Source organism: Fundulus heteroclitus, chromosome 20 (assembly GCF_011125445.2).
Source record: "Fundulus heteroclitus isolate FHET01 chromosome 20, MU-UCD_Fhet_4.1, whole genome shotgun sequence".
In the NCBI taxonomy this organism is placed as follows: domain Eukaryota; kingdom Metazoa; phylum Chordata; class Actinopteri; order Cyprinodontiformes; family Fundulidae; genus Fundulus; species Fundulus heteroclitus.
In genome coordinates this window covers 43800883-43827744 of record NC_046380.1, presented here as the reverse complement: position 1 = coordinate 43827744, position 26862 = coordinate 43800883, and the positions used below count along the sequence as shown (strand labels likewise).

The following is a 26862-nucleotide window of genomic DNA, read 5'->3' as shown; positions in this document are numbered from 1 at the left end:
AATGGATTTGTTTAACCATGTTTCCGTCAAGACTAAGATATCTGTATTGGTAGATTCAATCCAGATTTTAATCAGGTCTATCTTGGGCAAGAGACTACGAGAGTTAATATGTAAAATACCAAGACCTGATCTGGTTTTGAATTCTTCAGGTGTGTCAAAGTTATTGAAAGTTGGACCTGGATTCGGTTGCACATTACCTGACAGTAAAAGTAAAAGAAGAATGAGTCTTTTCCATTTACCATTTACATTTGATACCAGACTGGTACTCTTGTTCTGAGCAAGGTGTATAAGAGATAATTTATTTAACACAAAACAGTTCCTTAAAACAGACAAGCACATTAAGGGAACTAAGTTATCTGTTGGTATATGATTTAAGTCGTGCCAGTGGGTAATAAAATCTGAAGGAGTCCAAATTGTCTCATCGAATGTCATGAATCTGGAGTAATTCTTGAAGGAGTGAGCTAAGTTATTATATAAATCCTCAGAAGACTTTGGTGCATTTTCAAAGGTGTAAACACCTAAGAGCAATATCAGAAAGAATCTCATTGTACTTATCTGATCAAATGACATGTCCTCTCTTCAATTGTTCTTGGAGGTCAGGGAATTTTGACAATGTAATAAGATGAGAAGTCGTTTAGCAAGCAGAGATAACAGCTAGCATGTTGTTAGCACCTGGGCCTGCTGTTGGTAGCTCCTGGGCCTGCTGTTGGTAGCTCCAGGGCCTGCTGTTGGTAGCTCCTGGGTCTGTTGTTGGTAGCTCCTGAGCCTGCTGTTGGTAGCTCCTGAGCCTTCTGTTGGTAGCTCCTGGGCCTGCTGTTGGTAGCTCCTGGGCCTGCTGTTGGTAGCTCCTGGGCCTGCTGTTGGTAGCTCCTGGGCCTGCTGTTGGTAGCTCCTGGGCCTGCTGTTGGTAGCTCCTGAGCCTTCTGTTGGTAGCTCCTGCCACTGTGCGGCGCCTGGGGAGCAATCAGGGATTAAGGGTCTTGCTCAGGGACCCAGAGTGGCAGTCTGTGGGAGTTGAACTCAGAACATCTGGGACCCAAGCTCAATGCTCTAAACAGCTGCGTTATGTCTCTTCTCTGTCTTTTGTAACCCCCAGTCGATCGAGGCAGATGACCGTTAATACTGAGCCCGGTTCTGCTGGAGATTTTTCCTTCCCGATAATGGGGAGTTTTTTTCCCCACTGTCGCTTCATGCTTCCTCAGTATGAGGGATTGCTGCAAAGCCATGGACAATGCAGACGACTGCATTCTGTTAGCTGTGGCATCATCCAGGGAAGGCAGATCACCTGTTATTACCATCTAATGTAAAACAGATTACTGGATCAATGTGTGCTTCTGTGCTTTTTTGTCTGTCTTGTGTCTCTTCTCTCTCTTTTGTAACCCCCAGTCGGTCAAGGCAGATTACCGTTCATACTGAGCCCGGTTCTGCTGGAGGTTTTTCCTTTCTGTTAATGGGGAGTTTTTCTTTCTGCTGTCACTTCATGCTTGATCAGTATGAGGGATTGCTGCAAAGCCATGGACAATGCAAACGACTCTCCCTGTGGCTCTACGCTTCTTCAGGAGTGAATGCTGCTTGTTACGACTTTGATGCAATCAACTGGTTCCCTTATATAGGAATTTCTTTTACCAATCTGGATAATCTGACTTAATATGTATAATCTGATTGATTTTGACATTGTAAACTCCCTTTAGATGACATGCAGGCATGGACTGGTAATCGGGCGTACCGGGCATTTTCCCGGTGGGCCGACATGCTGTTTGGGCCGGCAGACCCGACATGTATATTAATAATATGTATTATTATTATTATTTTATATATCTGTCTTGTTATATTTGCATCATTGAAGAAAAATAAAATCAGCAGAGCAAGAGTCTGTTCTGATCATCCGGCCCTTACCACAGGCTACTGCAGCCCATTGATTATCATCCCTGACAGTCTAAAGGGCTAGGCCAATCATAAAGTAGAAAAACACCTTCACGCTCCATGTGGAACTTTGTGCAGCGGTGTTCACATTAGTAATGGATAAGAAACGCAAGGGAGGCGCAGAGAAACTGCACGAAAAAAAGAAACAAGTTCTTCAAACGGACGCTGCGAAGTGTCAGACTGACTGACATGTTCCCAACAGCAGGCCCTTCATCTGCTCCGTTGTCTGATGTAAAATATGGTGGTGGTGGTGGTGGTTGTAGTCAGTGACGTACGGTAGGGTTCATAGCTGGTGAGGCACTGACGTCATCAGTGTCAGATTTACAAATATATACACTCTGCAGAGTAGACTCGCTGCAAAGTGCTGAAGGAGACTGATTGAGCCAAATTAATTCACCAAGAGACATGGAAAAATATTGATTATTTGATGAAAAAATAAAAATAAATTATTTGTCATTTGACTGTAACAGTTTATGAGTTATGATGGATTTCTGCATTTGTAACACATTCTAAAACTATAACCCACATTACGCACATTTTATCACAAAAACAAAACATGAATAAGTATCGCTGTCTTACCTCTACGTATAATTGAAGTCCCTGCGGCGCTCTGTCTGAACAAAAATATTATAATTTTCCGGTAAAAGTTCTCTTTATCTTCTTCAGTTTTAAAAGTCTCTCAGTCTCAATGGAGCTCACTGCCAGGGAAGAAAGCCTTCCCTGATCAGTCTTGTTCCAGCTGTATGTTTAGAGTCTTTTTAGTGCTTTACTTGTTTAGCAAAACTCGCTAATAAAACATCAATAACTTGTTTTGACTCTACTATTTGGGGATCACGAGCAGTGCCCCTTGAGCGCCCCCTGCCTAGCGGCCAAGGAACTGCCGACCTCACCTACAACCAGTTCTTTGCTGTTTATGATCGGCCAGCACCACGAAAACATGTTATCTGCACACAGTTTGATGACCAAAACACAATTCGTAATCCACATACATTAAATTGTGGAAAATCTGTTCATAACTGTTTGAACAATTGAATTTATGATCTAGAGACAGGAAGATGCATTCATAGAATGGAAGTCAGCGCAGTTAACATGGGATTGCACAATCCCAGGGGAGGCCAAGCTCGCTGCGGCCTCACCGCCTTCGCTATGAAGCGCCACCAAGGATTTACATGAAAAATAGCGAAAAGTCTGCGATTTTAAAGAAAATAGGATCAAAAATTAGGAAATTAGATAAATAAAATACTTATTACAAATGACTGAGTAAATCAAAATTTATATTATGTTATTATATATTTTCTTTCATTCCATGATGACAAGTGAGGCATTCTCTGGTTCATTTTGTCATAGGCATCCTTTTTTACACAGTGAGTGCACATTAGTCCAATGTTAGCCTACAGTATCTGAAAGACTGATTAGATCTGATGAGCAACTTACAATAACTTCTTATAATGATGTAACGTGATAATATGTGTGATTGACCGTGAAACCTCTCTTTCTCTCTCCCCTTTCTGATCTAAGAATTGTTGCTGTGCTGTGGTGGAGTTTACATTTTACAGTGTTAATAAATTAAGATTTTGGAAGTATTTTAAGTGTCCACTCTCACTAATTTCCATTAACCTGGCCTCAAAGTATTGCACAGTTGGTATTGCACAGTTGATATACACATTCAGTACACAAAACAAATGTGGTGGGCCAGTCTAATCCAAAATGCCAGGGCCGATTTTTTGTCCCAGTCCACCCCTGATGACATGTTTCATGATTTGGCGCTATATAAATAAAAACTGAAATGTATTGAACAAGAGTAAGTTTGTCAGTTTTCAAGCAGGATTTGTATATCTGTTCAACTTAAATATATAAAGAAAACCAAAGAGTTAAGATCACTTACTTACCAAGAGAAATTCCTTTGGGTTTATTTGTGGTCTCTTGCTGCCACCTGCTGGACAAGTTTGATCAAATCCAAATGCTTTACATGTCAACATGGTGTCAAAATTTAGATTTCAATCTAAAATGGCTTACTTCCTGTGATACTTGCACTATGACATTAATTGTAAATTCTGAGCGTCTTGCTGAGATCTACAATTGTACAAAATTTCATTACTCTACGATGAACTAAGTGAATAGCAAAGGGTCCTTTGAAAATTGCTTGGTGGCGCTATAGAGAAACTAAGTCCTGCTCACTAAAGTTTGTTATGGATTCCTGTTGGGGGGTGGATAAGGATGCATCCAAGTGAGTTTTAAGCAGCTCGGCCCAAAACTGTGGAATTCAGAGCCAAACGTATGGCAGCGGCGTTTGAGGTGACTTCACCACGCCGCCACACTCTCCTGCTCCATCGAATCCACTTGGGGCTGGAATCCACAACACAACAACATGTCTTCTGTCTTTGGACACAGTTTCATGTTGATTAGCTCAGAGGGGTAACATTGCGACCGTTTACAGCAAAACATGACACTTCCTGTTGTCAGGGGAAGTGGCCTAAGTAATGTCATCATTTGACCATTGGATATTAAAGAAGACCCGATGATGATCAATCAAGGAAAGTTTGGTGCCTCTGTGTGTTTCTGTGTAGGAGATATAACAGTTTTATTTTTTTTGTGGCGAGTAGGTGAACTTTGACCCCTGCTAACGCCCCTTCAACAAGCTCAAAAACTCACCGTTTTGATAACTTAAGTGGCCATGCCTTATGATCAGACTGACCGAGTTTCAAGCCGCTCGCTCAAAATCTCTAGGAGGAGTTCGATCAAATACCAATGCTGTACACGTCAAAAATGGGGTCAAAATCAGACCTTCAATCTAAAATGACCGACTTCCTGTGATATTTGCACTATGACATTAATTGTAAATTCTGAGCGTCTTGGTGAGCTCTACCACTGTACCAAATCTCATGTCTCTACGATGAAGTAAGTGAATAGCAAAGGGTCCTTTGAAAATTGCTAGGTGGCGCCGTTGAGGCATTTTTCTTTTGATTTTTGTGACGACCTTAAAATACAAAATTTTTAATTAGTCACCATGCATCTGCAAAGTTTGGTGAGTTTTTGAGTATGATAAAGCCCCCAAAAAGGCCCCTCTTTAGGGGGGCAGAATAATAATAATAATAATTAAACATTAGTATACCAATTTAATCAAAGGTATCTTACTAGCTGTTAATCCAGCTTAATGTGAAAAGTTAACAAAACCATTTTAGTTTTTTAAAGTTACTTGCTATTTCATGTGTCTAAGGGTTTTGTTTCTTGCATTAAGACAGCTTTTATGAAAATTTAACATCTAAATCGGTGGATACACACCCAAAAGTAATGTAAAAGTAACACTTTAGCAATTGGACTATTGCCAAAGGAACACTTTAGCAATATCGCGGGGGTAGCAGCTTTATAAAGGAGGCCCAGACATTCCTCTCCCCAGCCACTTGGGCCAGCTTCTCTGGGGGAATCCCAAGGCGTTCGCAGGCCAGCCGAGAGACATAGTCCCTCCAGCGTGTCCTGGGTCTTCCCCTGGGCCTCCTCCCGGTGGGACGTGCCCAGAACACCTCACCAGGGAGGCATCCAGGAGGCATCCTAACCAGATGCACAAGCCACCTCAACTGGCTCCTCTCGACATGAAGAAGCAGTGGCTCTACTCTGAGTCCTCCCCAGATGACTGAGCTCCTCACCTTATCTCTAAGGGAGAGCTCACACACACTATGGAGAAAACTAATTTCGGGATCTTGTATCCGGGATCTCGTTCTTTCGGTCACGACCCAAAGCTCGTGACCATAGATGAGGGTAGGAACGTAGATCGACCGGTAAATCGAGAGCTTCGCCTTTTGGCTCAGCTCTCTCTTCACCACAACGGACCAGTACAGCGCCCGCTTCACAGCAGACGCTGCACCAATCCGCCTGTCGATCTCCCGCTCCATCTTCCCCTCATTCATGAACAAGACCCCAAGATACTTGAACTTCTCCACTAGAAGCTGGCTCTTTGGACTTTCCTTTTTTAAAAAGCTTATAGTTAGAGTGGCTCATGTTACCCTGAGCTACCTCTATAGTTATGCTGCTATACGTTTAGGCTACTGCAGGACATCAGGGTCTATTGTTCTTCAATTTTGAATGACTGTTGTCATTTCAGCTTTTAACTTTTTGATTTTTCTTTTTTCTTCATAGTAGGTACACCTGGTCCGGCGTTCTGTTAGCTGTGGCATCATCCAGGGAAGACAGATCACCCGCTACTACCATCTAATGTAGAACTTCTGTGCTTTTTTGTCTGTCTTGTTGTGTCTCTGCTCTGTCTTCTGTAACCCCCAGTCTGTCGAGGCAGATGACCGTTCATACTGAGCCCGGTTCTGCTGGAGGTTTTCCTTCCCGTTAATGGGGAGTTTTTTTCCCCGCTGTTGCTTCATGCTTGCTCAGTAGGTAGGATTGCTGCAAAGCCATGGACAATGTAGACGACTCTCCCTGTGGCTCTACGCTTCTTTAAGAGAGAATGCTACTTGTCAAGACTTTGATGCAATGAACTGGTTCCCTTATATAGGAATTTTTTTGACCAATGTGTATAATATGACCCAATCTGTATAATCTGATTGATTTTGACTTTGTAAAGTGCCTTGAGATGACATATTTCATGAATTGGCGCTATATAAATAACATTGAATTGAATCATCTCTTTAGACCAAGTAAACTATCACATTTTATGAGACAGTTATCTCATTTTAAAGATATAATCATCTAACGTTATTACTCTAAGCAAGTTAAAGCTCCATAAAAATTTTAGACCAGCTTTTAGTTCCACTCTTTTATTATGCACATCTAGGCTACCTATAAATATAAAGTATGGCATGCCAAAAAAAAATTTCAAGAAACGGCAATTTTAGTAATTGCCTCGCAATTTTATATCTAAGCATTAAAAATGATAATATTTCACCAATTTTCACAGCAAGATGGAAATAACAACTATCCAACATTTTAAGATTTTGTAAAAACTTTTTTCCTCTTTTACCTACCTTTTGAAATTAATACTTGTTTCTACTTCTCCAAAATTATACTTCAAGAAAACTATTGTGCTGTCCTGGGGCCATATGCAGCTAGACAGCTGGGACAAAAGTTCCCCACACAAAGCTTCCTTTTCTTGCGTTCTCTGAATAACCTTTATTCACAAATCTGGCTTTAAACATTCTTTTTGTAAAAAGACGAATATTTTCCAAGGCAGAAGCGTGTAGAACAAATTCAACTTCAACATTAGCAGTTTCCCTAGCGTCATCGCTGAAAAGCAGCTTTTACCAGAGCAAAATACGTCAAAGATCTTTTATTTAAGGTGAGAGCACTCACTATCTCACGTAATTCACATAGAGATCTAACAAAGTTGTGATGTCTCACTCTGATTAAATATGAACCCAAAACGTTTCTAACTGTTTTTACCATGGATTCCCTCTGACTAATAATTAATTTATATCTTATTTATGTAATGTATTCACGACATGAATTCCTTGCTGTCTTAACAAAAGGCAGAACAACTATAACGTTACTTTCTATAATTATTACAGGTTCTGCTGAGATGTCAAATTCTGGACAGTGCTTAGACACCCTGACACACAAAATGTGTATTAACTTCATTTCATGTGCACTCGTGAACTTGTTTTAGTTGATTTAGTTTTCTTGATGTACTGTAGAGCGTGATGAGGTCTGTTGTGGTATTGTGTGCACTGGATTGAGGGGACAGTTGGTGTTGTCTGTCAAACCCAATCTTCTTAAGCTGCAAATTCAGTAAAGTTACAAGTTTTCTTACAACCTCTCATATGGAACTAGTCTAAAAAATAAATAAATTGATAATTAGAAGATCAGTTTGTACATCCACACCAACTCTAGAACCAAAGCCGTATTCAGCTGGAACTTATCCTGACAAAATGTCCCAATTCAGCCAAATAAACTCCGAAAGCTTAGAGGAGATCATTCAGCAGCTAAGTTCCTCCTCATGCTGTCTTGATGCTCTACCCACAGTTTTCCTTAAGAAAGTTTTGCCTGTCATAGCGTCTGATTTGACTCAGATAATAAACACGTCCCTTCTGTCAGGTGTTTCCCCCCAGTCCCTAAAAACAGCAATTATCAAACCACTGTTAAAAAAGAACAATTTAGACAAACTACTACTCCAGAACTACAGGCCCATCTCAAACCTCCCCTTTATCAGTAAGATTATTGAAAAAGCTGTGTTTCAACAATTAAACACCTTCTTAACAACGACCAGCCGCTTTGACGTTTTCCAGTCTGGCTTCCGTGCTCACCACAGTACAGAGACCGCCCTTATCAAGGTGTTTAATGACATCCATATAAATACAGACTGCGGAAAAACCACCATGCTGGTTCTGTTGGACCTCAGTGCAGCATTTGATACTGTTGATCACTCCATTCTGTTAGAGCGCCTGGAGAACTGGGTCGGCCTCTGTGGTACAGCTCTCCACTGGTTTAAATCCTACTTAAAGGACAGGGACTTTTTTGTATCAGTAGGTAACTTTACATCGAAGATTACAAAAATCACATGTGGGGTTCCCCAAGAGTCCATCCTGGGTCCCCTCCTATTCAATATCGACATGCTCCTCTAGCTCAGATCATAAGAAACAACAACATCAGCTACCATAACTATGCAGACGACACACAGCTCTACATCACCATGTCACCAGGTGACTATGAACCAGTTCAAGCACTGAGTAAATGCCTAGAAGAAATCAATACGTAGATGTGCCAAAATTTTCTTCAGTTGAATAAAAACAAAACAGAAGTAATAATTTTTGGACCAATAGAGGAGAGATCAAAGGTTAGCACACAGCTTCAGTCGCTTCAGCTAGGAACCACTGATCAGGCCCGAAATCTGGGAGTAGTAATGGTCTCAGACCTGAACCTCCAAAAGCATCTAAAGACAGTTACAAGGTCAGCTTTCTATCACCTGAAAAACATTTCCAGGATTAAAGGACTAATGTCTCAGCAGGATCTGGAAAAACGAATCCATGCGTTTATATTTAGTAGAATTGATTACTGCAACAGTGTTTTCACAGGCCTGCCTAAAAAGTGGATCAGACAGCTGCAGCTGATCCAGAACGCTGCTGCCCGCGTCCTCACTAAGACTAAGAAAGTAGAGCACATCAGCCCAGTTCTAAAGTCCTTCCATGGCTCCCTGTATATCAGAGAATAGACTTTAAAAACTTCTGTTTGTCTATAAATCCCTGAATGGCTTAGCACCTAAATACATCAGACTTGTTATCAGTGTATGAACCATCCAGACCATTAAGGTCTTCTGGCTCTAGCCTACTCTGCATACCTAGAACCAGAACTAAACAAGGAGAAGCAGCATTTAGTTCCTATGCTCCACTGATCTGGAACAAACTTCCAGAAAATTGTAAAGGTGCGGAAAGCCTGAGTTCCTTTAAATCAAGATTAAAAACACATTTGTTTAGGATTGCCTTCAACTGTTCTAGTTAACTGAATCACCACTTTTTTGTTCTTTTTTCTATCTACATTTTATTCCTACTTGCTTTTATTCAGTTTTATTTTGCTATATTTTAATCATGTAAAGCACTTTGCATTGTCTTTGTACTGAATTGTGCTATATAAATAAATTTGCCTTGCCTTGCCTTACTGAACAAGACAACTTGGTTTGTGGTTTATTTGTGGTCTCTTGCTGTCACCCGGTGGACAGGTTTGAGCAAATAATTAACACTACAGATACAATAGGCCTTCGCAGCACTTAGCTGCTCGGGCCTAATTAACACTACAGATACAATAGGCCTTCGCAGCGCTTCGCTGCTCGGGCCTAATTAACACTACAGATACAATAGGCCTTCGCAGCGCTTTGCAGCGCTTCGCTGCTCGGGCCTAATAATTTATGATACAGATACAATGCAGCGCTTCGCTGCTCGGGCCTAATTAACACTACCGATACAATAGGCCTTCGCAGCGCCTAGCTGCTCGGGCCTAATAATTAGCACTACAGATACAATAGGCCTTCGCAGCGCTTTGCTGCTCGGGCCTAATAACGTGACAACAGATTTTAGCCCTGTTATTGCCATTCTTTCTTTGGCAAGTGTGCCAGACGAGCACAATTCAGCAGTGGGCTCATCATGAGCGGAGGAAGAGGCAGAGGACCACGGAGATTGTTACATTTTACACAAGGCGGGCAAGACAGCTGCACATGAGGCGGCGGCGTGCGAGCAATGGTGCACACAGCTTCAATGAACTGATGTCACGCTTACACAGATATTGAGCAAGGTATTTAAAATATAGAATTTACTTCATTAGTATTATTGCTCAATTACAATTATATTTACCCAGATTGCCCCGTGCTGTACTCCGCTTCCTGCTTTTGAAGCAATCTCTGTTCTGCTTGGCAGTCCCATATGTATTCGAATTGCTCCAGTGTTCAGTTTAACTGAGCTGAGACCTTGGTTGTGAGGCAGACCCAAGTTCACTTTTTTTGGTCCGTACCAGAAGTTGATTACGCATTCACACCTCCCCAAATGAACCAAACTTTCTGCAAACAAACCAGAGTCTGATTAAAGCGGACTAAACAAGGCTAGTGTGAATGCACCCATAAATCCTCTTTCTTCCCCATTCTAATGTTCTGTTCCAAATTCAGCAAGCTGTCTTCACCACTTTCACAGGATGAAATACATTGAGTTGCTGCCATGTGATTGGCTGATTTGCTATTTGTATTGATAAGTGTTTGAACAGGTGTATATAATAAAGTGGTTGTCATACTTTTTTTCTCACGTCTCTTCTAATTGCAGGGCCACATATGATTTTGCCAGAGCTACAACTGTAAGAAAAAAACCCTGAGTAAAGGCAGTCTTTAAATTCCCCCTTTCTCTATTGTTTGGCATTTCCAAAAGTCTCAATTAAATCCTTTACAGGTTGGAGCTTTGTGGCTGACGCGTGTTCCAGGATCCAAAAGAAAAAACCATAGCATCCTCCGACGTCACGTTTTGCATTTTATTTTGAACAAAGGCGATAACAAAAAGAACGAATGCAAATGAAAAATGCCTCTTTAAACTTTCACAAATCTAAATCCAAGGCTCCACATAGTAACAGCAAGTGTATGACACGGGCATATCACGAGCACAATCCGTATAACACGGTCCGAAAACCGTGAGGCACCAACCCTTCTCCCCGACTTTTCTCCCTCCGCTTCCTTCTTTTCTCGTCCCCCTCGCGCCGTATTAACACGTCATCAAAGGCCCACTAAGTAACGTCCTATAATTGCTGTAAATTCACATTTTTAAACTTATACATATGTTTTAACTTAAATTATTAATGTCACTCGTGAATGTAAATGAAATATCAAATTCACACAATATAAGTAAATTCAAACCATGCATAAAATAAGCATATGGCGCCTACATCTATGATAAAGAGTTTCTGAATTTGATGAACAAAGAAAATTCTCAACCCCCATTGTTTGAATATAACAACATATTGAGGCCGCAGTTTGCTTTAAAACCTTCTTCCTAAAGTATGTGGTGAGAATAGCGGCTGTTTCTCTGTCCTTTATTAATCCAGGTAACAGTTTCATAGAGATTAGAAATGCTATTTTACTGTTCAGTGTGCTTAGAGCCCAGATGAACACTTCTTTTAGATGGAGCCTACTCTGTAGCTTCACACTGTGCTGGTGAGCAAGACTTTTCTGTCCAAGTCTTTTTACCAAAGCATATATTTAATATCACCAACAAGAGTTGATTAGGAAAATTTACTTCACAAATTCCTATTTATAACTAACGTTAAGAGCTCGAAGAAGAAACAATCTGTAGGTGACAATGTTTTCTGAACACCACTCAACAATTTCACCTGTTGGTTATCTTGGATAATAATGTGGAATATGTAGGGATTTATTGCAGCCACAGTTCTTTTCAGCTCAGCTGAACGAGTTTTTTCTTCTTCAGTGTCGTAATTGCAGGAGAAGAAATGTTGCCAAATTCTTAGTTTTTAGTTTAGTTTAATTGACCTCCATGGACATTCAGGATGTCAAAGACTAACTGATGTTTCTCTGTTTTGCAGGTCTGTTTTCTTGGCATCCGCTGTGCATGTCTGTTGCAGTAAGTTTCCAGTTTATTTATCTACACACGATCTCCCTACTGCTCATAAGTTTGGGGTCAGTTCGAAATGTCCTAATATTTTAAATATCAAACTATTTCCTTCAGTTAAAATAATTAAATGAATCAGAACTACAGTCTAGACCAGGGGTGTCAAACATACGGCCCGCGGGCCGGATCCGGCCCGCCGAACAATTTAGTCCGGCCCTGTGGCTAAATGCATTATCATTCCACACACTGGAAGAAATGTTACTTCACAGAGACTTTATTAAATGGATTAGTGTGTTATACTCGGGCCCCACTTCTAAAGTACGCGTGAACCGATACACATCGACAAAGTTTAGTTTAAAAAGAGGAACTAGGCAGGGATGTCCCCTCTCACCTTTACTATTTGCAATTAGCATCGAGCCCCTGGCGGAAAGAATACGGGGAGACCCTAGAATTCACGGGATAGTAGCAGGTGGGGTCACCTACAAAATTTCGTTATACACGGACAACATTATTTTATGTTTCTAACCCCCTGAACTCAATCCCCAGGCTTATGACTAATTTAAAAGATTTTGGAGAAATTTCAGGCTATAAACTAAGTCAGAAGCTATGATGCTGGTGGGAAAATGGCCCACAAGCTTAGATAAAGAGGTCACATTCAATTGGCCCAGGAGGGGATTCAAATATTTAGGCGTGATGATTACACCACAAACTTCACAACTATTTGAGGGAAATTATAATAGACTAATTACACAGATAAAGTTGGATACATCCAGATGGGAGATTCTCCCTCTGTCCCTCCTGGGCAGAATAGAAACAGTAAGAATGAATATACTCCCACGATTAATATACCTGTTCCAGGCACTACCTATTTGGATACCTGCCTCCACTTTTAAAACTTTGGATAAAATTATTAATACATTTATTTGGCAAAGGAGGAAACCGAGAATCAGACAGAAATTATTATTGAGTGCAAGAGAAAAAGGTGGCCTCGGGCTTCTCAATCTGAAATTTCATTACTGGGCAGCACAACTCCGCGGCGTGGTTGAATGGCTGGTACAGGATGAGTAGACAAACTGGATTGGGTTGGAGAACAATGGATGCCCGCAGGTACCTCTTGAGGCGTTGCCATTTATGGAAGGGAAAAATTTAAAGGACCTAAAGATTGAAAATGAGTGGATTAACTGTACATACAGAGTTTGGTCTCATATGAGGAAGAAAATAGGAGCTCCTTTAACAATATCACGTTCATTTCTCTCTGTCTCTCTCCGAGGTCGGTCGTGTCTTTTCTCTCTCTGCAGCTTTTACCCCCCCACCCCCCTCCTGCTTTGCTTTGCTATGTCTTGTCTTTCTGAGCACTTTCTTCATATCAACCGAACTCTGAAAAACATGGATCTGGTAAGCTGGTCTCTCAATACTACTGATAAATTTTTTTCGACGGGTAGGCAACTGAAGGGGGACCCGTCCGGTCCTGATTTGACTTATTTTGTGAGATACACCCTAAATTCCTGGAGGAAAACGGTGTGTCTTTCGACCTTGTCATTCCTGGACGTTTGAAATTTTCACATTGGATTAAGGATACTGGGATCTCTACTTATTGTTTTTTGTGGATTTTTGAAGTATCGGCAAATACAGCGGATGTCGGAGCCATTTGGCCTTGATCAGGCTGCCGACTGCATGACGCGCTCACTATGGCTGTGAACGGACAAACCTGGCAGGTGAATGGAGCGAAGCCGAAAAGCTGCCTGTGTTGGAACGCAGACTGACTTTGGTGGTTGAACTCAAGGGGAGATGGGATAAAATCTGGGAGTGAAGCGCGAAAAAGCCCAATAATTTGGAAAATTGGATTTATGTGGAGCCAGCAAAAGACTTAAAAGCTGACAGGAAAGGCAGTGCAGCTTGTCTCATAACAAATAACATATTTGGATTCCCTCCTTATCTCATCTCCTGGATTGTTATGGCGGAGAGTGCCCAGAAAAGCCCCCGGCTACCCCCCTCCCCCGCTGACACCTGGGATGCTTCTCTGAACTGTGGGCCGGCTGATAACATCAAGGACAATGGCCTCTGGAGAGTGTTCACGGAGATATAACACACACGCATAACTGATACTCATAAAACTGATGAATTACGCACACGCGACAGGTCTCAAATGTTTACCTTCTGCATACATGTTGTCTTGTGTTTATTTGTGCTTTTGTGCTATGAGGGTTTTTTTGTGTCGGTTGTCTCTTTATAGGTGAGAGCATAAATAGGCAAACATCTGTCTCTTTTTTTTCTCCCTCCCCTCTTTCCCCCATGTTGTTGCTCTTTCTTCGAGAGTTTCAAGGGCAGCGCCTGGGGACCCCGTGTAAAGCGGGGTCTGGGGCAGTTTGGGGAACGCACCTAACGGCTGCGCTTTTTAGCAGCGGCCGACTGGCTGTGTTCCTGGCAACGCAAGGCCTCAGTCAATCGTTCCCCCAAAATGTTTGTTAAGTGTATGTGATGGACGGTTGTACTGGAACTGAATTTTCGATTGTAATGCAAATTGCACTTGACTAATAAAATTGATTGATTGATTGATTGGTTGATTAATAAAAATAACTATGATCATCGACTTTCTCCCAAACAAATTGGATATGGGGTATCAAAGATGGGCACAGAAAGGATTAATAATAATTAATCAGTTATTTAGTGGAGAAACCCTGAAGTCGTTTAAACAACTACAAGATAAATATGGTTTACATTCAAAAGACTTCTATAAGTACTTACAATTAAGGGATTACCTCTTATCACACAAAGAATGGCCTACTTTGGAACTATTTCTGATAAAATGTGTAGAGGAAAATAATAAAGAGAGGATTATATCTAATGTATATGAACATATACAGGGACACTTCTCCGACAATTCTATAGATATAAAGCAAAAGTGGGAACTAGAAATGCACATCGTTATTGAAGATGAGGAATGGGAGGAGATTTCAGAAAAAGGTTTTAAGATCACCCACAGCCCAGGATGGAAAGAATTCAACTGGAAATTAAGAATGAGATTTTTTTTAAAACACCTTTCAGTATTTCAATATATGACAGAAATGTCTCAAACTTATGCTGGAGGAACTGTAATCAGGTTAGGGACCACACTCACATTTTTTGGGATTGTCCAGTACTGATTCAATTTTGGCAAGGGATCCAGACAGAAATTAAAAGAATACTTGAGTTTACTTTACCACTGAACCCGCTGTACTATATATTAGGTTTGATCCCAAAAGAAAACGTTGGGAAAAGGGAAGCCCAACTACTACAGATTCTGCTATTGGTTGCAAGGAAAATGATAACTCTGTCTTGGCTTAAACCTTTGCCCCCAACCCTTCAACAATGGCCAGAAAGGTTGAAGAATGAAGAAGATAACAGCAAAACTTCATGTTAAAATGGACACATTCTTGGGAGTGTGGGCCCCACTTTGGATGGCCACACGGATAAAGAGCCTCATAAGCTAAACAAAAAAAAAAATGGTGTCAGCCCCCGTTGTTTGTATCTCCCCCCTTTTTATGGTACACTAGACATATACACCTCATGTCTGTGGGAGCTAACGAAGACCCCTCTAAGAACTGTCAATTGCTGAAACAGATCTGAATGTTTGCTGAGCCCATCCCTTTTTATGTTATTTATTTATTTTATTTATTTATTTTTTTATGTTTTTTGTAGTTGCATATATGAAGATACATTTGTACATATATGTTGGATTTGTTATATTCTTAAATAATGTTAAAAAAATGTGATTTTCCTGTCTAAATTTGAAATCAGGAAAAAATGTTCATAGTAGCAAACTAACAAATATCTCAAGGCTTTTGATGAGGTCAGCTCCCTGTGCTAAGGGGCGTTTCACTTTGGGACAAATTGCAATCGCTGATTGGTCAGTTACTGGTGATCCTCCAAGATTGGTTGACAGGCGGTGTCACCTAAATTGTGTTATTAACTCAAAGATAATCCCTCCTGCTGATTAAGCAATTTTAAAATGAACACGTATTAAACCAGCTCCTCCAGGAAACACACATAATACGAATGCTGCTGCCATTTTATAACTGGCTTAATGAAGCTCTGTTTCAAAGTAGATGTGTTTGGTTAGACGTGTTAGAGAAGTGGATGGTGCTGTATGGAAAATCTTCCTTTATGCAGCTGAATATATATTAGTAAGGCACGGAAATCAAGGCCTGCAGTTTTAAAAAAAAAACAAAAAACATCAAAGACTTTTAGCCCTTAATTATTAGCATGTTCTTTTGACTGTCATGATTTGTCTTAGATGAACCCGGACAGAACACGCACACACAGAGCTGGCTTTGAGAGTTTATTGTAAACAGTGGGTAGTGGATGATGAGAACCAGAGTCTGTTACCGGACGGGAGTTGAAGGGTGTAGGAGCTGGCTGATAGGAATGGAGCGGGGAGAAATCTGGAGGGAGCTGGGCTGCTGCAGAACCAGGACTGTAGGACAGAGGACAACGAAGATGACGGAGCAAAATCCAGCAGCGCAGCAAACCGGTACTTAGCTTGACCGATGAGGAGCAAGATGTGACGGACGACTGGAACAGTCAGGCTTAGTTGTGAGGGAGACAGAAGCGAACTGAAGCTGACAGGTTTGGTGGTAGTGATTACTGAAGACGAGCCGGCGACCAGGAGCAAACTGAAGGGAGCTTATATAGGGAGGCTGGCAGGTGGAGTGAGTTCACACTGATTAGGGCCTAACAGGTGTGACTGATTGCTGAGTGACAGGAGGAGGAACTGAAAAATAACAGAGAAAAAGCCAGACCAAAACTAAACCATGACATTGACAATCAAGAAAGTTGTCAGTTATGATGTGTGCTTTATTATTTGATTTCACCTTTGTTAAATACACCTTATTCTTCTTGACTTCCAAACCCTGGCCGTTGGAAGAATAACTTAACGGGTCTCTGAAGTCCCATTCATTCATACAGTACCTTATGAATAATGACAGCGTTACTTCTTTGACGTTTAAGAGAGTTTAACTGATTTGGGTTTCACCACATATGACATTTTCTATTTGCATAGCTGTACTAATGAGTAAAACTAGTTGAAATAGCTCCATGAGTAGTAGGCTTTCTGGTGACTAGCAGTCCTTCCCCATTTAGAGCATCCAATCGTTGTATCTCTGTCATCTTTCCACTGTAAATAATTGATGCTGCTGGACGGAGAGGAAGGCTAACAGCAAGCACTGCTTCGGCTACATACAGTTACTGATACCTCTCTGTTCTGTCAGGAACAGCTCATCCCTGAACTGGAAGCTAATCATGGATGTTTCAGCAGTAGCATTCAGTGACACACACACGTACAAGTGTCCAAATTCTATGATCCTCAGCCTAATTTGATCACCATGTTTATCATGGGATGTTGCAGTTATGTCTGTTGTACTTCAGAAATGCACCCTGGAAGCAGACAGAACCAAAGCCAGTGGGTCAGAGTCATTAGCTACTGTGGTTCTGTTATCTTCAAAAGCTGACCGAACACTCATGAAAAAGAAAACACAAATTAAAATGAGAAAAGTGGAGTCTATAAAGAATATTATATTGCATTCTGATATCTAATACTCCATATTTCTCTCCTGTTTATTTTATATTATTTATTTCAAATTTCATTTTTACATTTTTGTACATTTTGCTAAGTCATTCACACCGGTTTTAGTTTAATTATTATATCAATAATTTAACCATAAAACACCTGAATGACTTTGTTCCCATTTCCTCTTCTACACATTCTGGTACCATTCTCTTCCATTACAGTCATTACAGATCCGTAAATATATAAATATTTACGGTTCAAAATCATATCCTGTGAAAACTAACTTTGCTGTAATAATTGTATGAACAAGTAAACATTTATACATAAAGGTATTCAGAGATACTGTAGATTAAAATGACATTAGTCAGAGTGCAAAATCACATTGTATAAATCTCTGTTTTTATTTCCTGTTTCCACTGGGATGACTGACACTGTTTTTTTCTTTCTGCAGTACTGCTTGTGTATGACTGAAGGAATCCTCCTTTTCTCTGCTGAGGGGACCATCTTCTGCCTCAAGTCTCGGAAGAATAAAATCCGTTTCCACTGGTTGTGCCAGGCTCTGGCCCTGATAGCTGCAGCAGTTGGGCTCAGTTTCATACTGGCCAGCAAGAATGTGTCTGAGCTGCCCCACCTGGTGTCCTGGCACAGCCTACTGGGTTCCTGCACACTTGCTGCCTCCCTGCTTCAAGCAGCCTGCGGCATCTGCGTGATCTTCCACAACCAGCTGCACCTCTCCCCCTCCCCGGCCAGACTTAGACTGTACCATGCCACCTGTGGCCTGGTGGTCTACTTGCTGTCCACGGCAACGGTCATGTTGGCCATGTTCTCAGACTGGTTCCAGGCAACAGTGAAGGGGGTAGCATGGTGGGTTTTTGCTGTGGTACCCCTCTTCCCTGCCCTGGTGGCAATGAACCAGATCACCAATGCCTACCTGCCACGTAAGAAAATGAGCAGCTAGACCCCTTAAGACATCATTCAGTGTGTGTGTTGGACTGTACAGAGGTTGAGAATCAGAGGAATCAACTGTACAGTTTTTCAAGTGACCTTGTGTTGAGGTCAGCCGTTTTATAAACTTAAAAAAAACTGTTTCAGAATTTGGTGAGGCACTAAGTCTGAGCAGTGTGTCCAAAATGTTCCTCTGCATACAGCTTTAAGTCCACACAGCAAACACCTGGTGGTGAGTGGGGGAATTGCATCATGAAGATCTTCAGTTGTCTTTATCTCTGCATATTTGAGTCTCATGGATGAAAGTGTAGACTTCTGAATGTCTGAAAGCACAACTAGGTAGGTGGATGATACAGCAGTTTTTAGCACATTAACAGTTTACTTGTGGAACACTGAATAAAATGTGTATTTATGGTAAAGGCTGTAAAATATAAATGAAAACATGTTACTTGAAACCAATAAGATCAATGTGTTGCTTTATATTTCTAGGGACTTTAATAAATGTTACAGGAATTACTTCAATATGAAAGTTCCATCTGAACTAAAGTGTTGTTCATGGTAACATACCATCAGCCCATATGTGTACAGCTTATTTCCAGTAACGGTCACTATGCTGTGAAACATTGAAAATATTCTTTAGATGTGATGCCAGCAGTGTAGTACAAAACCAAAAGATAATTCCCTTTAACAGTTGTTTGAGTAAAAAAAAAAATCTAACCTGGTAATTGATGAACACTAAAGGATTCAAGAAAAGCTTTTTTATTTCTGAGGAAGGCTCATGTCTCTAAATAACATTTTGTTCTGAAAGTTGGAGAATTCCTTGTTCTGATTGGATGATAACAGCTGGAACAAAAGATAGCCAAGCTGAGTAATAAAAACCAGAGTGGATGCTCAGTCTTTCTTGAACATTGGATTCAGTGCTTCTTTGTGCATCACCCTCCAACACTGAGATATGTCTTCTTGTTGGCCTCGGTCAGCCATGCATGGCTTTGTTTAGATCCTGCAAAGCAGCTACAGAACAACTTCAAACCACAGCATTAGGTTAAGGACAGAGTTGTTCCTGGTTGCTAAAATAAATTGAACTAAAAAGCATTAGATTCCAACCAGGATGACTTGGAACATATTTTTTTCCCCAAAATATATTTATTTAAGTTTTAACTGTTTAAGTAGACATCTTGAACAGTGTATACAATATGACAACAGAAATAATAGTATTCCTTGTTCACACCAAAGTGAAGTACAGACAAAAACAGTAGAAAAAAAAGAAAAAAAGACTAACAAATGTCCTCTCATAGTATCTGTTCTAGTACAGCTGGTCACCTTTCGTATTACTTTATATTGGGAATTAAGTTTAACAGTAAAAGTCCTTCAATAAATTGTCTTTGAGAACTGCAATACACTTGCTCTTCAATCATTATCACCCTCTTCTGAAATATTTAAATGCTTGACATATGTGATGAAGGAATTCCAGATAGATTCAAACAGGTCCTGTTTGCCTTTCAATATATACGTAATTCTTTCCAAAGGGAGGACAGATAACATCTGCTGCAGCCATTGGTTGATGGTCGGTCTGTGAATCTTCTTCCAACAGATCGATATACACCTCTTTGCATTAAGTAAACTTAAGTTTATAAACACTCGTTCATTTTTTGTATACGTATGTTTTCCTGGGTATAATCCAAACACAAATAGCTTTGGCTCGAAGATTATCTGTTTGGAAATTATTTTTTCAATGCTATGCTTTACCTCTTTCCAGAACTGTATAATTTCCCTGCACTGCCACATACAGTGGACCAGAGTTCCTCTGCCTTCTGTGCATTTTGGACATACATCAGGTATCTCCTTGTTATATCTGTTGAGGTCCACCGGTGTTATGTACACCCGCATTAACCATTTGAATTGAATAAGCTTAAGGGCTGTATTAATAGAGCTGGTGTGGGCCAATTTACAAGCTGTTTGCCAATCTTCTTCTACTAACTCTATCGATAAGTCTTCTTTCCAAGCCTGAAGTCTATCCTGAGATCCCTCTGAAGTATGCGACATCATTAAGTGATAAAAGTCAGTTATGATTCCTTTCTTCAAACTGTCCTTCGTTAACATTTTTTCTAACGTTGACATGACAGGCTTTGTTAACTCATTGTTCTGATTTGTTCGTATGAAGTTCCTAAGTTGGAGATATTTGAAGAAATGTTTCTTATCCAGATGAAATTTATGCTGTAAATCCTGAAAGCTCATTAGTATGTCTGAGTTGACTCATAACAATTCTGAATCATTTGGAGTCCTTTGTCTTTCCATAGTTTGAATGTTGGGTCAGTTCTTCCAGGTACAAAGAGCTGGTTTCCCCACACCGGGCTGAATAAAGACAGACTATTTGGTTCGTTTAAGGTTCTTCTTACATCTTTCCACACTCTTATCATATTTTTAAGAAATGGATTTTTAGCGTGTTTTAGAAGCTTTAGTATTGAATTTGAATACAAGTATGAGGGGAGAGTTAAATTTAAATTCTGAGTCTCCATTTCAATCCAATGTGGAGAATGGTTACTGTAGTAAAACATCATAGACCTTAGCTGGACAGCATAATAATACAAGCGGAAATTCGGGCACTTCAAGCCTCCCCGGTCATAAGGGAGATACAGTAGAGACAGACGCAGTCTGGGCTTCCTGTTGTTCCATAAGAAGCGTAACATCTTCTTCTTTATTTGTGAGAAGAATTCAGGAGGAGGCGGAAGAGCAATATTCTGAAACACATAAAGCACCTTTGGCAATATATTAATTTTAATTATATTTATTCTTCCAACTAAAGATATTGGTAAGGTCATCCATCTTTCAAATAACTTGTCTACTTCATTCAATATGTGATTGTAATTTGACACAACGACCTGATCAAGGTCAGAAAAGATTTGTACCCCTAAATATTTGAAATCGCTGACTATTTTGAACTGCAAGACATCTGAGGGAGGGTTGTTTCTTTCATTTGCGTTCATTAAGAAATTAGAAGACTTGTTTTTGTTTTTTTTGTATCCAGAAATTTCACTAAATGATTTAATTATTTCCATGACAGTTTGTATTGATTGATTTAATTTTGATATGAACAAAATCACATCATCTGCAAACAAAGAAATCCTGTGCTCTGTAGGTCCAACAGTAATTCCAGTGAGATGGGGGTTTGAGCGAATCGCAATAGCAAAGGGCTCTATTGCCAGAGTGAATAGTAAAGGCGATAAAGGGCAGCCCTGCCTACAGCCTCTATTTATCTTTATTGGTTTGGAAATATTTCTATTAGTTAATATTTCAGCTGAGGCATTACTGTATCATATTTTGACCCATTTTACAAAGTTGTTTCCACAGTTGAAATTACCCATAACTTGAAAAAGATAATCCCAGTGGACTCTGTCAAATGCCTTTTCGGCATCTAATGACAAAAGGGCTGAGTCTGGGGCACCTTTATTATAGTGAATTATATTTAATAGTCTGCTCACGTTATGAAAGCCTTGCCTCCCCAAAATAAACCCATTTTGGTCTTGATCAATTGTCTTTGTTAAAACTTTTTGCAATCGTCGTGCTAACAACTTGGAGATTATTTTTAGGTCTAAATTCAATAAACTAATCGGCCTAAAGTTCTCACATTTATTTGGAGCTCTACCTGGCTTCGGCAGTAGGATTATCATGGTGGCATTTATTGAGGAAGGTAAATAATTTGAGTGAAAAATTTCTTTAAACATATCTAATAATGGGGACAGGAGCTTGTCTTTGAGGATCTTATATAAATCTATTGGAATTCCATCTGGGCCTGCTCTTTTCCCTAGTTGCATATTGTCAATGGCTTGTCCTATTTCTTCTGTTGTAATATCTTGATATACTCCTCAAAATTTCGGTCTTGTAGCCATTTATGTTGAAATTGCCATCTCGGTGTATCTCACCTTAATTGATCATCTTTGTAGCTCAAACAACATGGAGCATGATCAGAAATTGCAATATTGTCATAGGAGCAGTCCTGAATTTTAAACTTTAATTCTGTGGAAATTAAAAAGTAATCTATTCTGGAGTAAGTTTTGAAAGTACTTGAGTAACAGGAGTATGTTTTATTAGTTGGGTTTTTTTCTCTCCAAACATCTAGCAGCTTCAGCTCCTTCATCATACAATGAATTGCTGCTCTACAGTTAGAATGTGATTGGTCTTGTCCAGTTGATCTGTCCATGTTTGGGTTTAATGTACAATTGAAGTCTCCCCCTATTATATGTAATCCTTTAAGCGTCGAAAGAGTGAGGAGTAGGTTGTTGTAAAAGTTACTGTCATCCTCATTGGGTCTATATATATTGGTTAGAATTAAATTTTCCGACATTAAGGAGCCTTGGAGAATTAAGTACCTTCCTCTTTTGTCTTTAATAATGTTTTTAATTTGCAGGGGCACTGAATCATGTATTAGAGTCATAACTCTTCTAGAATGAGTTGAGAATGGTGCCGTATATATGTTGCCCCTCCACCTCCTCCTAACCTTTAAGATGTTCTCATCAAGAAGATGTGTTTCTTGAAGAAATATAATCTTAGAGTCCATTTCTTTCAGTCTATTCATAACCTGCTTGACTTTTTGGAGACGTTGAAGTCCCCTGCAGTTCCATGAAACAAAATAAAATTTTACAGTTTGAGGCATAAAGTAATAGAGGTATTTGGACGCTTTACTGTATAGAAATGAGAGGGGCAACAAAGTCAGATGCTAGAACATACATCCAATACACAAACCGAAAAAAAAAACCCTTTCTACCATTTCCCTTCTCCACACTGGGAGAATCCCACCCACATACATTAGACTCCCCTTATAGCAAAAAGCCGATCCACAACCAGTGAGGATCTGCAAAACCACTATTCTGCAGGAAATGCCCTTGTTGTTGCTTATAGCTTATGATTCCTGCCCACTGAAATTGAAAAAAATATCTTTAGGGACTGTGTTACCTTACGCTTTATTATTATAAATTTGCTAACGTGGATATGTAACATGTTAAGCAACATTGAAATATAATCAATCAAGTCACATATTGAATTACCAAGAAAATTCCCAGATAACATGAGACCGCTTTAACTATATGGTATCATATGATGGATTTCAATGAATTGTTTATCTTACTTTACACTCCATCTGAAGCTTCATTCTTTACTTAGTGTTCTATGGGTCCTGAGCCCCCTTGGATTTTCTTGAGAAACTCCCTTGCGTCCCCAGGTGTTTTGAATGCCTGTGTTTTGTTTTCATGAGTCACTAGAAGCGTTGCAGGATGAGTTATTCCGTTGCGAATGCCCAATTTACGCAGCTCTTCACGGATCGGATCAAACTTTTTCCTCAGCTGGTGAAGCTCGGTGGCCAGGTCGGGGTAGAAGCGGACCCGTTGTTCCTTGTAGAAGACGTCCTTCTTTTCCCGTGCAGCTCGAATGACGGCTTGCCTTTCTCGGTGGTTGAGGAACCTCATTATCAGGGTTCTTGGTCGGGAAGCTCCGTCCGCTCTCTGTCCTAATCTGTGAGCTCTTTCCAGGCTCACCGAGGGTTGCAGCGCCTTATTCCCCAACGCCTCCGGTATCCACTTCTCCAAAAAAGCACACAGATCGGGACCCTCGGCTCCTTCTGGCAAATTCACGAGTCTCAAGTTGTTCAGGCGAGATCTTGTTTCCAAGTCCATGAGTTTGTCCTCCATAGATTTATTTTTAGCCTGCAGGGAGCTCACGTTAGCTTTTAGGTTAGCCACTTCGTCTTCCGCGGTAGAAATGCGGTCCTCCGCCTGTGACATACGTTCATTATAGTCTTTCAGTTCCTGTTTTACATCTTGCATTGTCACCATCACTCCATCAAGTTTCACGGAGAATTCGTTTCTCAATGACTCCAGTGCAGCTAGGATTTGATCCGACTTACTATTATCCGGTTCACTTTTCCCCTCATGCGCAGCCATGTTTTTGTCCTTGCTAGCTTCTCCACGGAGGTTGTGTTCGAATAACTTTGTTTGCTTGGATGTTTCTCTTTTCCCTTTATGTTGTCTAGTTGAGCTTGACATTATACATCAGATTGTCCCTTTTTTTATATAAATCTTTGTGGGCAGCGATTATTTTCCCTCTTTTTAAAGCAACAAACTGCTGGGCGATGTGCGATGCGCCTTCTCACATGGCCGCCATAACCGGAAGTCCACTTGGAACATATTTACTTCAATTTCAGTTTGTCTGATTGGGTGGATTAAATTAAGGGCTGTCAAACATGTAACAGTCAAGTGAGCTGATTAATGTGGAACTACAGCAATGTTCAAATACAGAAAGTCTTCCAGGTGGTTCTGATTCTACAGGTTTGAAACTGGTACCGCTTAATCTGTAAAGCCTTTCTTCAGCATTCTTTGAATGTGACAGTTTCATCACTGGCTTTAAAGAGTTGTTTGTAGATTAACAATGTCAGGAAATTTTATAAAATGTGATTTTATGAATGTTAGCTTAGTATGATCCAGATGTCTATCTTTGTATTATTGTTTTGTAATTCTTACCCCAAATCTTGGCACAATGACTTAAGTACAGTGAAACTAAGGAACAGTACAGAATGTGATCTAGACCATGTTTAGCTTTAATTAACACTGAAATGTTTTTTGACAGTTCATTTTGAATATGTCTAATAGGAGGTTTCCAGTTAGGTTTATCATCAATGACATCAAGATTTTTTTTTCATATTCTTTCAACAGTCACCTCATTTACCTGCAGACTGAGTTCTATTTTTGTGTTCAGATTTAAGGACAGTATAAACTGAATTAGTGCTACATACACTGAATTGAATGTAGAACAATTAGAAATGGCTCAGGAGAACCCAATGCACATGGATTCACTAATTTATTAACTTTATAATTATCAATGTGGGCATTGTTACTGTTTGGTTGTGTTTTATAAGACTTCTGTTATTCCAAGTTTGACATAAAGGACTTTAATAGACTACTGCATGTGTTGAGGGTGTTACACAATTTTCCGCGATGAACTATCAGATTCTGGGACTCTAGAGGGCGCTGTTTTGCTGACTCCTCCAGAACTAACGCAGTGCATTATGCTTAATGTTATTAAACTCAAATAATAAAACATTGTTTTATAAAGGCTGTCTGCTGACAAAGCTTTGTCCCTCTACCGCTTTTTTTGAGAAGTTATGGAGGGGTCAGTGAAACAGCGCCCTCAAGTCACAGAATCTGATAGGTTGCAGAAGATGGTGTAACACCTGTAGCTCCAAACAGATTTTAATTTATAATTGCGGCCATGTTTGCTTTCTTGAGTATTTTGTGCTTCAATTCCTAGCGTCCATCAACAGATGTTGCTCATTTGGTTTGGCATCATTGCAGCAACAAGGAAATTGTGATCAACTTCATGGTCTCTTGAAGAAAACTGCGGACACACATTTATCTGAAAAACCTGAACTGGGTTTGACATAGTCGGATCTCCTGAGCCTGGTTTGGCCTTTGTGAAACAAACAGAGCCAGGATGCACTGATCATACTAGGTCAAGACTGGGTTTATCTCTTATGCTGGATTTCTAAATTCTGTTTTGTGAAACAGTCCTAGGGTTTTCTTATAGAACTATGAAACATTAAAACTTATTTTTGATTTCTAACCATGTTATGTCTTTGGTCCATAGAGGTAAAATCTTACTTGTGTTTATTGGTTTCTGTTCTTTATGGCTCAGGGTTTTTGTAATTTTGCTGCTGTAAAGCACTTTGTTGCCTTTTTAGAGAGTGAAGAGTTGTGTAAATAAAGTGATTGACCTGCACCAGTTCAGTTTTTAGAACAAAATTAAAATAGAAAGTATATACGTTTTCTGTGCTTGTTTTTGTTATGTTGTGTTTGACTTGTTTACAACACTTAAGCAATAAATAAGAGAAAAGATGTTGCTGTTCTGGTTTCAGGGAGTCTGAACCAGCTTCTGGCCACATATAGAGGACATGTGGACAGCACTTGCACTGAGAACTAATCAAGAGTTTGTGTGTTGTGCTTTTTCTGTAGCAGCTCCCAAGCTGTGGAATGACCTTCCCTTGGGCATTAGACAGGCCTTTTCACTTTGTGATTTTTAAATCTCTTCTTAAGACCCATCTCTTTTCTTTGGCTTTGACACAATTCAAGATGTTGACTTTATTTTACAGTGTTTTACTTTATTACTATTTTTATATACCATTTTGCTTATTGTTTTATGATTGATCATTTGTATCTTATGATTGTGTATAGCACTTTGGTCCTGTGGGTGTCTAAAGTCTTTAAGGACTTGTAATAAACATGTATCTATCAGTTGTTCAAATTGTGGTGTTCATGTCTTTAATGTTTCTGGGTTACAGAACTGGCTGCTGCTACAGAACATATCAAGACAGCAGGACTTTTCTTGCACAAAGATAAAACCTTTGTTTGCAGTGGTGGAAAAAAAAACACCTCC

The 26862-nt window shown here is 40.0% G+C and overlaps 1 protein-coding gene across 1 annotated transcript in view; it reads left to right on the top strand.

The window, feature by feature from the left end:
- LOC105920685 (cytochrome b561 domain-containing protein 1) overlaps positions 1-26730 on the top strand; it is a 33567-nt gene extending 6837 nt beyond the window's left edge. Inside the window, exons 2-3 of the mRNA XM_036151459.1 lie at positions 11929-11966; positions 17951-26730. Coding sequence (XP_036007352.1) covers positions 11929-11966; positions 17951-18457 — 545 coding nt within the window. The 3' untranslated portion in view covers positions 18458-26730. The remainder of the gene's footprint in view (positions 1-11928; positions 11967-17950) is intronic.
- The last annotated feature ends 132 nt before the right edge of the window (positions 26731-26862 follow it).